Below are 13,685 nucleotides of genomic sequence, written 5' to 3'. Positions count from 1 at the left end.
CTCTAAAGCAGCAATAAGGATCATTATTAGGTTATTTACATTATTATGTAAATAACAAAATAACTTAAAGTAAAAATTGGGAAACGTAAAGTCTGAAGTCTTTATATTAAGGCCATCAGTCAAACAATATTGTTTGGTCTGGGTCTAAACAGAGCGCGTTCACACTAGAGCGCGTTTGCTGTCGCATTTTATTTGTCGTGTGAACACGCAGACAAAAAAACCCGGATTTGATCAAAAGATCGGAATTGAGCATTAAGACCTGCGGTGTGAACGTAGCCTAAGATACTCGTATACACTCTTTTTATATTTATTTTTGCACGTGTCATTAAGTAACTGCACATATTTCCCAGCTAAGTGTCCAATGTATTGTACATGAGCTGGTCTCAAAGCAGCGATGATTTAACACAATCTCACACTTCCATTGAGTTTGCAAAAAAACAAAATGCCCCGTTACCCTCCATCTCTCACCTTACTGCCAATCTCGAAGCCTGGCTTGCAGAATTGCTTGTAATATTCCCAGTTTTTGGTATTCATTGCATCCAGGAGAGTGGCAAATCTGTCAGGGCACTTCGAGACGCAGAGCTGAGGAAGGCAACACATCGTCTTAATGAGAGCGCCCATCAATCTTGCATAATCGTGCGTGGCGAAAAAGTTGGAGAGAGACATCAAGCACTGTACACAGAGCTACAAAACGGGGCTTCGTTCAATCTCCTACCTGGGTTGTAGGGCACTGGAGGTTAATTAAAACTGCAGGATTGGCACATTTCAGCATGTTGAAGTAGAATAATATGGCTTTGTTTCTGTGAAGACAAAAGATGAAGACAAAAAAGGGGAGTCAGATTAGACAGATCCAAAAGTCCATTACTGTGCAATGTTTTATCAGCCAGCATGGAGGTGCTCACACTCACAGTGTGCTGTGCAATAAAACTTGCCAGGATTAATCAAGAATCATCTCAGTGTACTGAATGGTAGACAATGGCTATTGTTCATGTAAAGATAACAACATAATGCTGACAGACAAATTGGACAACATAATTATTCCACTGTAAACAATTTAAGAAGAAGACAGTTTTCCACTCACGCATTGGGGGTGTTCTGCTGGCCACAGAACTGACCGCGGCTGTCTGTTGGATAGACGACCTTCCTGGGGTCACCGTGAATCCAGGCTGAAACGACACCAACAGAGCTTTTCATTTCAGGTGCTTGGATTTTAAAATCTGCACAATCATCCCCCAAATCATACTCAAACTGGTCTACCTGCTGAAGAACATGAGGCCACTGGCCAGCCCATCACCCCAGTTCAGACTGTCTGTTTTCCTAAATGACCAATACTAACATTTTCAGACATCTACTTTACTTTGAATATAACTAAGAAAATGATCTGCTGATAAAAACCAAAAGACACACATTAGCATTCAGATACAGCTGTAACAAAACGAAACCTCTGCACTATATCAATAACATTTGTGCCTAATGCCAAGGTCATGCATGTTAAAAAGCAACCAAAACAATTAAGAATACAAAAATGCTCATTTATTTAAGCAAGGGTATGAATAGTAATTAAGAAGAAACACAACAAAAGACAAAGAAATCAATCCTTTAATTTGTTCTGTTCTTTTTCTCTAGATAGGACGGTGGCAACCCTAAAAATCAATTTTCTGAGCAATGCTTGTGTTTCATTAATTTAGCCAAGCTAAACAACACAGTGTTAAAGCCTTTCACCTTGCCAGTCAATGAGGGACTGTGCTGAATGTGAGGCAGCACAATTAAGATGCTCTACAAGTCACAACAAGGAGGATGAAACTGCAAAGGATGAAGGCAGAAGGCCACATTCTTTAGGTGACTGCAGACATGTTGCGTGCGGAGTCATACACGTCGCTCTTTTTAAAATTATTTGGAAACAGGAAGTCCTTTCCAATTACTGAAACATGAATCAACTGGCAGTAAGCTGGCAAGATAAAGCCCAGTTTAGTGACAGCACTGGGACTTTCCCCAACTTTGTGTTACAAAGAGAGAAGAGATGCATTAACGTGCTGGTCAGTGAGTAAAGAAAGAAAGGTCAAATATATCCAACTTCTTCTACTTATCATGAGAAACTCCCATTCTTTGAAATGGGATTCTAGAAATTCTGACCAGGTCAACTAAAAAAAAAACAAAGTGCTGACAATTGAAGTTTTTTTTGTGGTATATTACTGTCAAACAAAACCTCAGAGTGTAGACGCTGCTACCACAAGGTAAAACACTTCCAAGGTGGAAGACGGTCAAATTTTAGAAAGTCAACAGAACCTTCAGAACTATGCTAATTAAGTGCTGAAGTCATTCCTGGGATATTTTGGTCCTAAAGGTGCTCTACTGGATCGAACACAGTGGACTAATTTTCATTTTCAAGAAACCAGTTTCAGATGATTTGAGCCTTGTGGCATGGCACATAACAATGTAGTTTCATTGTTAGCAGCAGCACTCAGGTTGGTTGTGGCATTTGAAATAATGCTCCGCTGGTACTATGGGTGCCAAAAAAAGATCCTGGTTGAAGCAGTCTGGCCATTTTTCTCTGACCTCTGATATCAACAAGGGACTTTCAGCCAAAGAACTGCTGCTCTCTGGATATTTTCTCTTTTTCTCTAAACGTTAGAGATGGTTGGGTTGCGAAATCCCAGCAATTCAGCAGTTCCTGAAATACTCAGACCAGCATGTCAAACACAAAGTGACTTAAATCACCTTTATTCTCCCTTCTGATGCTCAGTTTAAACTTTAGCAAGTCGTCTTTGTCTGCATCCCTAAATGCATTCAGTTGCTGCCGTATGATTGGCTGACTAGACATTTGCATTAAGGAGCAACTAATGAAGCATCCGGTGAGTGTATATTGAACAGCTTTGGTCAAGCAGTAAAGTTGTTTGATATATTACAAGTGTAGCTGGAGTCAGTGATGCCGGTAACGCGTTGCTTAGTAACGCGTTACTCCGAATATGACCCCTTTTTCAGTAACGACTAATCTAACGCGTTACTATTTCCATAACAGTAGTCAGATTAAAGTTACTTGTCCAAACCACTGTGCATTACTATTTTTTTAAGCAAAAAGATTTGGTTTTTTCTTTTCGTCTCAGCGGATGACAAACGCATACGTGTCGTGAAACGTCACATAAGCGACAGGTCACGTTTCCCGCTCACAAGCAGCCAGCGACGTAAAAAAGTGTAAACAACAATGGAGGGAGAGAGATGTTCGTTCTTTAGCTGGAAATATGGTCACTATTTTGAGTTTCTGTCAACTAAAGATTTAAATATTAAGGTTCGTTGTACACTCTGTGTTGGCGAAAAAGTGTTATCTACCTTCAAAAACACTACGTCAAACTTAAAGAAACATTTGGAGTCGCAGCACAGCACAGTCAAACTCACAGAGAGAGTCCCACCAAGTGGTCCGAAGCAGAGAGCCGTGACTTCCGCAGAAGGTCCTACACCCCCCAAACAACAAAAGTTGGACTTTGGTGCAAAACCAGTAAGTGATGAAGAATTGAAGAAGTTGGTCGCGCAGCATATTGTAGAAGAAATGCTACCTATAAACACTGTTGACTCGCCCTCGTTTCGTGCCATAATAAAAAAGATCCCTACTTCTGTTAATGCCGAGCTGCCTCACCGAACGACTTTTACTTCTTACTTGGAGAAGGAGTTTACAGAAATGGAGAGAAATTTGAAGGCCACACTTTGTTTCAACTACCGCGGATATTTGGACTGCTAACAACAGAAGCTATATGGGAGTAACGCTCCACTGGATCAGTAGAACCACATTAGAGCGTCACAAGGTTGCATTAGCATGTAGGCGAATTCGTGGTAGACACACGTATGATGTCATTGGTACAGAAATCGAAAACATTCACTCCTCTTATGGATTACTCAACAAAGTAGTTGCAACAGTTACTGATAATGGATCCAACTTTGTTAAGGCGTTTCAAGTTTATCATCCTGTCACGGAGTCCGATGATGAGACGGAGGAGGAAGAGTCCAGCCCCAAAGACGATGATGTCACTTTTTCTGATCTGTCAGAAATCCTCTCGGCTGAGAATGAAAGTGATGGTCAGCTGTCTCTTCCCCCGCACCGCAGGTGTGCTTCGCACACCATCAACATAATTTGCACACGTGATGTGGAGAAACATTTAACAACCAATGCAGAGAGCAGGGCTGTGTATAGGAGCAGCACAGCAAAATGCACAGCTCTTTGGACCAAATCGAGTAGATCTACACTTGCATCAGAAACAGTGGAAGAAATCAGCAAAAGAAAGCTCCTAATACCAACATCCACAAGGTGGAATTCCTTTTTTGATGCTGTAAAGAGAATTGCAGAAATCCCCATGGGTGAGCTGAATACTCTGTGCACAAAGCTAGGACTGAAGTGCTTCAAAGATCAAGAATACCAGTTCCTGCATGAGTACTGCATGGCCATGAAACCTCTGACTGCAGCACTGGACATATGGAACTTTACTACCAACACTTGAAGTTCTGATGCAGAAGACCCAGGCTGTGAAAGATGACCTCTCCAGGATGACTGCAGGCCTTCCAGATGCCATTGTACAGGTACGCTCTATCTTGAAATTAGTCAGATTTTTTGCTTCATACAATTCACAAACATGGAACAGAATATTAATTATCATTGAAAAATAAGATTAAAACAATTAAAATGTTTACAAGTAACCTAAAACAAAATTAATCCATAATACTGATCTCATATTAGGCATGGTTTGCAAATAATTCAATAACATAATAAATTGTAGGCATAAAAATATCAATTATGTTTTTTAGGCTATTCAGACTCGTTTCGCCGGTGTGCTGGATGACAAAGATGCCCTTCTTGCAGCTGCCAGTTGTCCAAAATTCAAACTCCGATGGCTGAGAGATGCAGGAAGGAGGGAGCGAGTAAAACAGCTTCTGACAGCAGAGTGTTGCACCACTGCTCCTCTGGCAAAAAACCCTGCCAGTGTGCCCAGTGCTACTACATCTAGCAGCCAAGGTGAGATGGACTTTTTCACTTTTGAGGCAGAGCCAGAGGAGGAGACCTATTCTGCAGAAAAAGAAGTCATGGACTACCTGATGTCAGGCTACGACCTTCAGATTCTGCATAAATTTTCAAGCATAAAGACAATTTTTTTTAAAGTATAACACTCCAACCCCATCAAGTGCTCCTGTGGAGCGACTTTTTAGTCTGGGAGGTTTGGTGCTCACGCCTAAAAGAAATCGACTTTCTGACAAAAGGTTTGAGAAGCTTCTGTTAATGAGGTACAACCACTGGTTTACTCGCTCCACTCTACTGTTTCCCCCATAACATGCGATGACAACATATACTGAAAAAACAGAGAATGGGGAATCCAATTTAAATAACTATTTACAAGTAATTGAATTAAGTTTATCAAAGTCACTTAATAAACTTATTAAAGTTTTCAAGTTGATTAACTTAAAACAATTACCTGCAAGGAAGTAAGGCAATTTAAGTTGGACCTGCAGTCTCTTTTTTTTTTTTTTTTTTTTCATAAGATTAGTCCAAAGTTACAAAAGCGGACAATAGTGCTTACATGTGGATGGTATAAAAAGTATCTTAAGGGAAGTCAAGAAAGACTCTTTGTTTGTTTGTTTGTTTTTTTATAAAAAGTATTTATGTTAAGTGAAGTAACAAGACTGTCTTTATTTTCATACAAACAAGTATTTCTGTCAGGAAAAAAGTTTTAAGTTCAACTTCAAATGTCAGGAGATATATTGTTGACATTACTGTTAAAATACACTTCCAATAAAGTGAGTATTGGCAAAATCGGTTGATGTTTTTATGTTGAGGCAGTGGGGAGTGTTATTGGCAGCTTCTGAAAGTAACTAATAAAGTAACTAGTAATCTAACTTAGTTACTTTAAAAATAAAGTAATCAGTAAAGTAACTAAGTTACTTTTGGAAGGAGTAATCAGTAGTCCGTAATATATTACTTTTTCAAAGTAACTGTGGCAACACTGGCTGGAGTTTTGACCTCTTCAGACAAAACCTCACAGGCAGAGCACACGATTTGCATTCACCTTTCCTTTTTATACCATCAGCCATATGGTGCGCTTTAAACTACCTGCAAGGACAGGGTATCAAAGAAATTCATTTTTCTGCGCCACAGCCACACATACCTCATCATCGTGTGTACACGTTTGTGTGTCATTAAGAAAGTTTGTGTGATGTAATCACTGGCAACCTGTCAAACTCACCCACAGTACCCAGAGCGATGTATCCAAGGATGACAATGACAAAGATAACACAGCAAACCACATCAGTGCAGCTCCTGGAAACAGAAGAGGGATGTGGGAACAGTGTGTGACGCAGGAATCCAAGATTACGAGTGGAAAACAGTGGAAATCAGTAATATATGCAAATATATTTAGTAAAGTGTCCCCAGGGGGAATATGAAATTAGCTTCACCTCACAGAGAGAAAGAATGCATAGTGTGTGTTGACAATGTAATTGCTATTGTATGGTAACGGAGTTTTAGCTCAGTACTTTACTTCCAGAGACGAGTAAGTGTCATCTGTGTTTTCAGAGAACCTGCAGTGGAGCTCTACTGACTTCCTGATGAGACTCTGAATGCCTCTCAGGGTTAACTGACCCGCAGCCACAGAGACCGTTATTTGAAGTTTCCACTCTCACTTCAGCAGCCTTAGTCTGCTAGTTTAAAACTGCATCTCAGAGTCTTTCTCCCTCTGAGTCTTTATTCACCGTCTCAGTGTTTCCCAAATAACAAGCTTCCTCCCCCCCGCCCCGACTTCCTTTTAAAAAATGCTGTCCATCCAGCCTGTTTTCAGAACCTCTTAGTGCCAGCCTCAGCCATGAATGAAGCCAAGTTTAATCTACCGTGCCCAGCAGTACCATACATGCATAACCTCCCCTTTACACCATATGGTAATGAAATTGACTTGAGACCCTCATCTCCTCTGGATTTCAAAGCCAAGGTCAAAGGAGGCCTAAACTCAGAGAAGTGCAGTGTTTCCTCTGTGTGCTTCTTTGAACAAGTGAACTGTCCTTGTTTTGTATGCAGCATGGTTACACGGTTGTTTACAGGCACTACTGCTCTTCAGCCTCCAAACACTACTTCACAATTACCAAGCAGGCAGTAAGATGTACGCCACTGATGTACAGACATAATACACAACGTGGAGGAACCCATGGAGACAGGGAGAGTAGCTTAAATAGACAGTAATGTGTTTACAGTGAGTGAAGTAAACTGAATGCATTTTTAAGGAAACAAGCAAAACTATTTAGACTGTATGCTTAGCTCAGACTCTGAGATTTAGACTCTGCTGTTTAATTTAAGCTTGGATTGCAAAGGATTTAGGACTGTTTTCAAGTACAGTAAGTAGATCATTTTTATAGCCCTGCATTAATAACTGCGGTAAAGCTCGCAATCTGTCTTAGCAGCGGTGGTAGCTTGCTGAAAACAGAGGGCAGGAAATCTCTTCTGTCCCAGCAAGGCAGCCTATACTCATTGTTTGCGGTTTTAAAACGACTTTATTATCATCTCTTTGATCTGACCTGCACTAAGACTGCAGATAATTGCGAACACAAAACGTGATTTAGCCACTCAAAACCTGGACGTGCTTTTAAAGATGGCTTTACCGTATCTGGTTTCACATCCAAGATCAATACTTTGATTATGGAGTGATAGAAACTGTTACAATTTGTAACAATTTTCTGGCATTTTATAGATGAGACAATGAATTCAGAGAGTGACTTGACTGAGAGATTTATCTGATGATTTAAATAGACACTTGGCACTTGTGAAATATTTTGAGGTGTAAACCATTTTCTGGAAGCACTGCAATTATTTTTTGGAGATAAGAGAGGAACAAAGGCAACTGAAGTGGGCACAGTTCTCCCAAGTGAACACAGCGGCAGTTTTACACTGACAGTGGGTATGCGGTGTACACAGACAACCTGCTACACTACCAGCAAAACAGTTGCTGAGATTGTGCATGTTATTAACAAAGGGAGGCAAGAGAGTATCGTTTCATTTAATTCAAAAAAGAGCTGTCAGTGTTGCTATGGCAATTATTGAATCCCTCTCTATCCTCCAGCTGGTAAATAAGTTAGCTATCACTCAGTCACACATCCTGTTTGATGAACTGGGAAGATATGAGGGCTGGGAGTCTTAAGCTGAAATCGCTTCATCGTCACACTGACTGTTACTGTAGGTCTGTTGTAGGGCTGGGCGATATGACCCAAAATTCATATCTCGATATTTTTTAGCTGGATGGCGATATAAGATATATATCTCGATTTTTTTTTTTAAAGCCATAAGTTAAGAACAAAAAGAGAGTTCTTAGTCACACTGTGTCCCAGATGTCACACGGGCACTTTTATTTACATACAGCGTAGATGTACATGAAGAAATTACTCAAAAATAAATTATCAGCATTTATTAAATAATCATGGTCCATAAATAAAAGAAAACAATGTTGTTTTTGTGCATAACAAAAAGCTCACAATTGTGCAGTCAAAATGTAAACTAATAGACGCTGAGCATAATAACAAAGAGACAGATTTCACAGCTGCACCACGTCTCTGAACAGGTCCTTATACACACACAGTACGTATCACTCCGCGAGGCTCCTCCTCGGTAGCCGTAATCCTCCGACAATCCATCAAGCGGTGCAGCTCCGTAGCTTAGCAAAGTCATATTAAAACATTTGACAGATTGCTGAGCGCTGTGTACCACATAAAATCGGTTCGCGGTCAGTAAGCACAACCAGAATTCATACATAAGGCGCACTGTCGATTTTTGAGAAAATGAAAGGATTTTAGGCCGTGCAGCCCCTCCTGGCTGCATGTCGTTAGCGCGGTTAGCTCGTTAGCGCGGTTAGCTCGCTAACACGTTGACGCCGTCCAGCCCCACGCACGGTAACTCGCTAACGGAGATTTTCCGCTTTCATCTTGTTATTGCCTGCAGGTGAAGCTATGGGGGAGGCGGAGTTGTGTTCAGTGAAGGAGAGGTGAGGCCGAGTAACGTTGCGTAGAGACAAAAGTGGACGAAAGAGAGGTATACCTGCGGCTCCACAAGTATAATTATAACGTAACATAGACTATATCGATATAAAGGATATTGTCACATCTTATATCTCGTATGAAAATATATCGATATTTTTAAAAAACTCGATATATCGCCCAGCCCTAGTCTGTTGTGATTTTCATTCCCCTCATATGGAAACAACTGCAATTAAAAAAACAAAGGAGGACACAGTGCAAACACAGCGACTCGGCGCTAAAAGAAAGCGACCCTTGAAACGTGCTACGGTCAGTGTTTAAGGGAAGCTGACAAAGTGAGCAGAGTGAAAACAATTCTGCTTCGTTCTCTTATCTCAGGAAAACATAATTAAACAAAATCTATTTGGCTTCCAAACTGGGCTCAATCCCAAGCTTTAGCTCTCTTCAGATGCCTCTTACACATACGTTCACACGAACCAACACTTTTCTCTGCTTGTGGACTCTGTTTGCACGCAGTACTGCTTAGCAAGAAAAAAAAGTCAGTACTGGAACCTTTGTCAGTGCTACGGGAAACTTTTGTGTCAGTATTATATTTGCAAGGCTGATACTCTGCAGGAGCCAAGGTGACACAGATGGCAGAAGTGCCACAGAATAGCGTGGGTGCCATTGTGGTGTGAATCTGCCAGACTGTCCCTCCTTTGTAACAGACATTTACAGGAAGGAGGGCAGATCTTCACACAAAAGGGATATTTCACATGGTCATGAGAGCCATTAGGGACAAATTTCCAAGTGAACAGTATTCCTGACAAACATTAGGCCCAGTTCGGGCGAAGAGAAAGAATCGGAAGCAAAGTTTAACGGCACACTTATTGAAGGGGTAATTATAGAAAGGACTACATTAGAGTGGTGGAGATGTGACAATGACTGGATCTTTGACTCTTATAGGCAAATAAAATTAGCACTACAGCAAGCCCACTCCTGTGTAGCTTGCAGAGGACTGCTCAATCAACAGATATGGTTACTTCATTTAGGCTTTGAGCTTACATGAAAACAAGGCGACCACAGAGTTGGTTCTCTTCCAGTTCTCATTAAGAAAAGCCTTTGGGCCACAGAAACATCAAAGTATCCTTGGTGCCTTCACCCACCAGTAGCGGAGAAATGGGCTGGAGAGGGTGGGATAAAGAGGCACAGGAGAACTGGAACATGCCTCCGCAGCAGCGTGCCAGTCTGACGTTGGACATAAAAGAAGTAAAAACCTACATTATCTCTGAAAATGACTAATTCAAGAAAAGCCTACAGTGACACCCTCAAGGAGTTTTGCTTCATTGCAAAATCCCACCTGTCATTGTAATAAAAAAACGTTTTCTTACAATCTAATTTATCAGGTTGAGGAAGGATAAAGATGCTACTAATATCAAATCTTTTTCATCAGATTTACAGCCACGTGAAGAAGAAAGTATGGCCTTTTTACATGTTTATGTATCAGGACGTAATAAAAAGAATCTTGTTCTTGCAGGTTATATAATCAAGTAAGTACAACCTCTGATGAATAACAACAAATTACATTTTTATTTACTTAACCCGTAAAGGCCCCCCCCCCCCACTTTAAAGCGTCTTGCTTTAAAATGACATGCCCAACGTGACCTGACTTTTTCTCTGCAATTACAAACTCTGTGTAAAATATCTTGGTGTCAAAATAAAGCTAGCACTTCATCACAGGTGTAAGCATCACAGCAGATGCCACTGTGTCAAACTAACTGAGGATAAAACAGAAAAATATAAAGGAGTTTTTCCTGGTCTGGTCTTTTATAGCACATGACACCCTTGAAAATGTGCTGCGGCAGATCAAAAAATAATTGTCTTATAACAATATGAATCAACATATGGACAAAGCTTGATGCTGCTGAAATGAAGCAGAGAAAGTTGCTCAGGCTTTATTAGAAACACAGCTTTGCAAAATTTGGCATAATTTGTGAAAGTCAACATTTCTTTGGTATTGAATAGCAGAAATTAGGCTTTCTTGTCAGAGTCACTTTTGGGGGAAAAACAGGTGGTAAAAATGGTAGACTGGTGCGTAATAAGCTAGCGAATAATGCAGAAAATAGAGATTTCTGATGTAAATCTGGTCTCAAAGCACACTGAGTGATAGAGCTATGCAGGAAATAAGACAGCAAAAGTAAGAGGGAATTCATGACAATGTCTTTCAAACATGAAGCATAGTTTTCGTCTTCTTTTGCTGCTGGTTCAGTGAACTCTGGAATGAAAGTGACGAAACTTGCAGTTTCTGAATCTGTCAGATGTCGGCTTTTGTCCGTGCTGTCGGGTAAACGGGGGATGTTTACCTGCTCTTTAATTGTTAGCTGTTTTAGCTGTTTGATGTTGTTGAAATGGTTTTGTGAGCTTTTAGCTGAGATTCTGATGAATAGTTAACAAAAACGCAGAAGCCCTATGTGAAAATTTAAATAGTATATTAAATATCAAATGTCAGTTCACCAGCAAGCGTGACCGCCTCTATAAAAACAGACGTTTTAGAATTTTTCAGGTCTGGATTTTGAAGTTTTTTTTTTTTGTTTTTTTTTTCTAAATGACATCAGAAACAGCAGTATGCGACATTACGTGATGGCAGAGCTTCAGTTCATCCTTTGTCATTTTTTTTTTTTTAAATAAATAGGACAGGGGGAATGAATGAGAGAAAGAGGGGGAGAGAAAGAAAGAAAACCAAAGGGGAGAAGAGACGGTGAGAAGGGGGGGGGAAGAGAGAGAAAAAAAAAAAGAACTCCTGGGTCACCTGTATGGAGGAAAAAAAAAAAACAAACAAAAAAAACAAACAGAGGAGACAGCAAACAACAAAGAGCAACATAATAATAGAGAAAACAAAGCACCATCACAATAAACTAGCTAGTCATAGATATCAATATTTACTAAATAATAAACGATATTGTGCAGCACGCAAGATAGACAGCGCACAGTGTGCTTTGAGGCAGCAGCCAAGAAAGCTTTAGTCCGCGTCTGTGAATACCCATGTGTGCATACCTGTGTGGATCAGCATGCTTGCATTCCAAAGGTTTCTCCATGTAATGATCTGCTAGGGAGTGTGGGGGGGCCACAGCCCCGTCCTCCAGGGTGTGAAGCGGGTATGGAGGAGATCAAAACTCCAGACATCCAGAGGCCCCCAGAACACAAGAGACCATGGAAGACCAACAGAGGGGCAGCCGCGCCACTGTTCCAGTAAGAGCTGAGGAGAGTCCCAGATGAGGGCTCGCCCAGCAGCCGCAGAGCAGAAGTCAGGGGGAGTTGCAGTGACGCGCCCGTGAGCTCCGCCGGCCCCCAGCTGCGCCTGAGTGACCGAGCCCCAGGCCGAGAGGCCGGGGGCACCCCACCTCCAAAGGGGCCCGAGCGAGCCCCAGGCCCCAGGCCCCGACAAGCGGCCGCCAAGGAGTGAGCCGGTGTGTACCCGGACGCCCACCCCCAGACACAAAGAACCACCAACACACCGACACCTGAGGGAGTCCGCCACCGGCAGGGGAAGTGGTGGTGGGTGGAGATAGGCCTCCAAACTTTGGAGGGCCTGAGGTGTCCCCAGAGAGGTGGCGTCTGATACCCAACCTGACATATAGACACAGACATACAGGCACACACAGACACAAACATCCATTCCCACCCTCATGCTCTCATATGCACTCACTCCACACTCAACCAACGTGGAGACAGACATAAAGAGACGCTGTACACACAATCACACTCCCCAAGCGTACTCTACAAACCGGGTCTAGGTACCCTTGTCCCTGGAGGGGGGAATTGCACCCAGACCCAGGTGGTGTTACCCTTTTCCCTGCGGTGGGGAGAGGCAGACCACCCCGACTCCGCAGTAGCAGGGAGGCCCCACACCCCAGACCGCAGTCGGACGGCCAACTCCTCCTACTAGCCCTCCCGCTCCAGCAGGCCGCAGAGAATGGGGGTGGGAGAAGACTCCAAACCTCCCTCCACCCGCTCATTGTAGTGTTGATGCATATGTGTTCTAAGGTGCAATTAAAACCCAGGAGGGCATGGAGCTACCTGCCAAGGAGCAGCAGGTAAGCGCATAGTCCCTCCTGCTAGCCCTCAATGACTAAGTGTATTTAAAATTGAGAGGTGGGCAACGACGTCAGGGGTGAGGTATACACCCTGATGGTAATTTGGACTCCGTGATTGTGCCCACCCCCAAGATCCTATATGTATGTGTAATGAGAGTGTGAATAATGTGAATGTCTAAGTTGTGGGATAAAATTGAGGCAGAGGCAGCCAGAAGGGGACGGGGGGGGGGGGGGGGGGGGTAGCCTCCTCTGCACCCTGGTGACATACCCCCACTCCAAGGCCCTGCATGTGTGGGTGGTTGTGGAGGAGCGGGAAGAGGGAGGCAGCTGGAGATGGGGAGGGAAGGAAGGGAGGGGCAGGTAACCCCTCCCTGGGGCCAGCTCCCCCGCTGACCCCAGTAGGCACTCCCACCCTTCGCGACCCGCCAGGGAAGGGGGGCCCAGGCCCATCAGACCGGGGCCCAGTGCAGTAGCGCCCTCCGGCTCCACAGAGCCCGGGACAGTCCACCCAACCCCACCACAGAGAAAACTGCACCCACCCCACCATCCACACATCTTCCAGACTACATAAGACGGTAAACGCCCAGGCTGAGATCTTCCTCCACCTCTCCTGTATCTCCCCCT

The 13,685-nt window shown here is 42.8% G+C and overlaps 1 protein-coding gene across 4 annotated transcripts in view; it reads right to left on the bottom strand.

The window, feature by feature from the left end:
* slc44a5b (solute carrier family 44 member 5b) overlaps positions 1–13,685 on the bottom strand; it is a 67,244-nt gene that overhangs the window by 28,156 nt on the left and 25,403 nt on the right. For 3 of the 4 annotated variants that reach the window (XM_080879095.1, XM_080879094.1, XM_080879093.1), the window contains exons 3-6: positions 6,222–6,295; positions 1,082–1,166; positions 716–800; positions 469–582 (exon numbers count right to left, since the gene is read on the bottom strand). In XM_080879095.1, coding sequence (XP_080735221.1) covers positions 469–582; positions 716–800; positions 1,082–1,166; positions 6,222–6,295 — 358 coding nt within the window. The remainder of the gene's footprint in view (positions 1–468; positions 583–715; positions 801–1,081; positions 1,167–6,221; positions 6,296–13,685) is intronic. The other variant, XM_080879096.1, reaches the window with a different exon arrangement.

Source organism: Rhamphochromis sp. 'chilingali', assembly GCF_963969265.1.
Source record: "Rhamphochromis sp. 'chilingali' genome assembly, chromosome: 3".
NCBI classification, from domain to species: Eukaryota; Metazoa; Chordata; class Actinopteri; order Cichliformes; family Cichlidae; genus Rhamphochromis; species Rhamphochromis sp. 'chilingali'.
The sequence above is the reverse complement of the archived record's forward strand: the minus strand, read 5'-3'. Positions and strand labels throughout refer to the sequence as shown.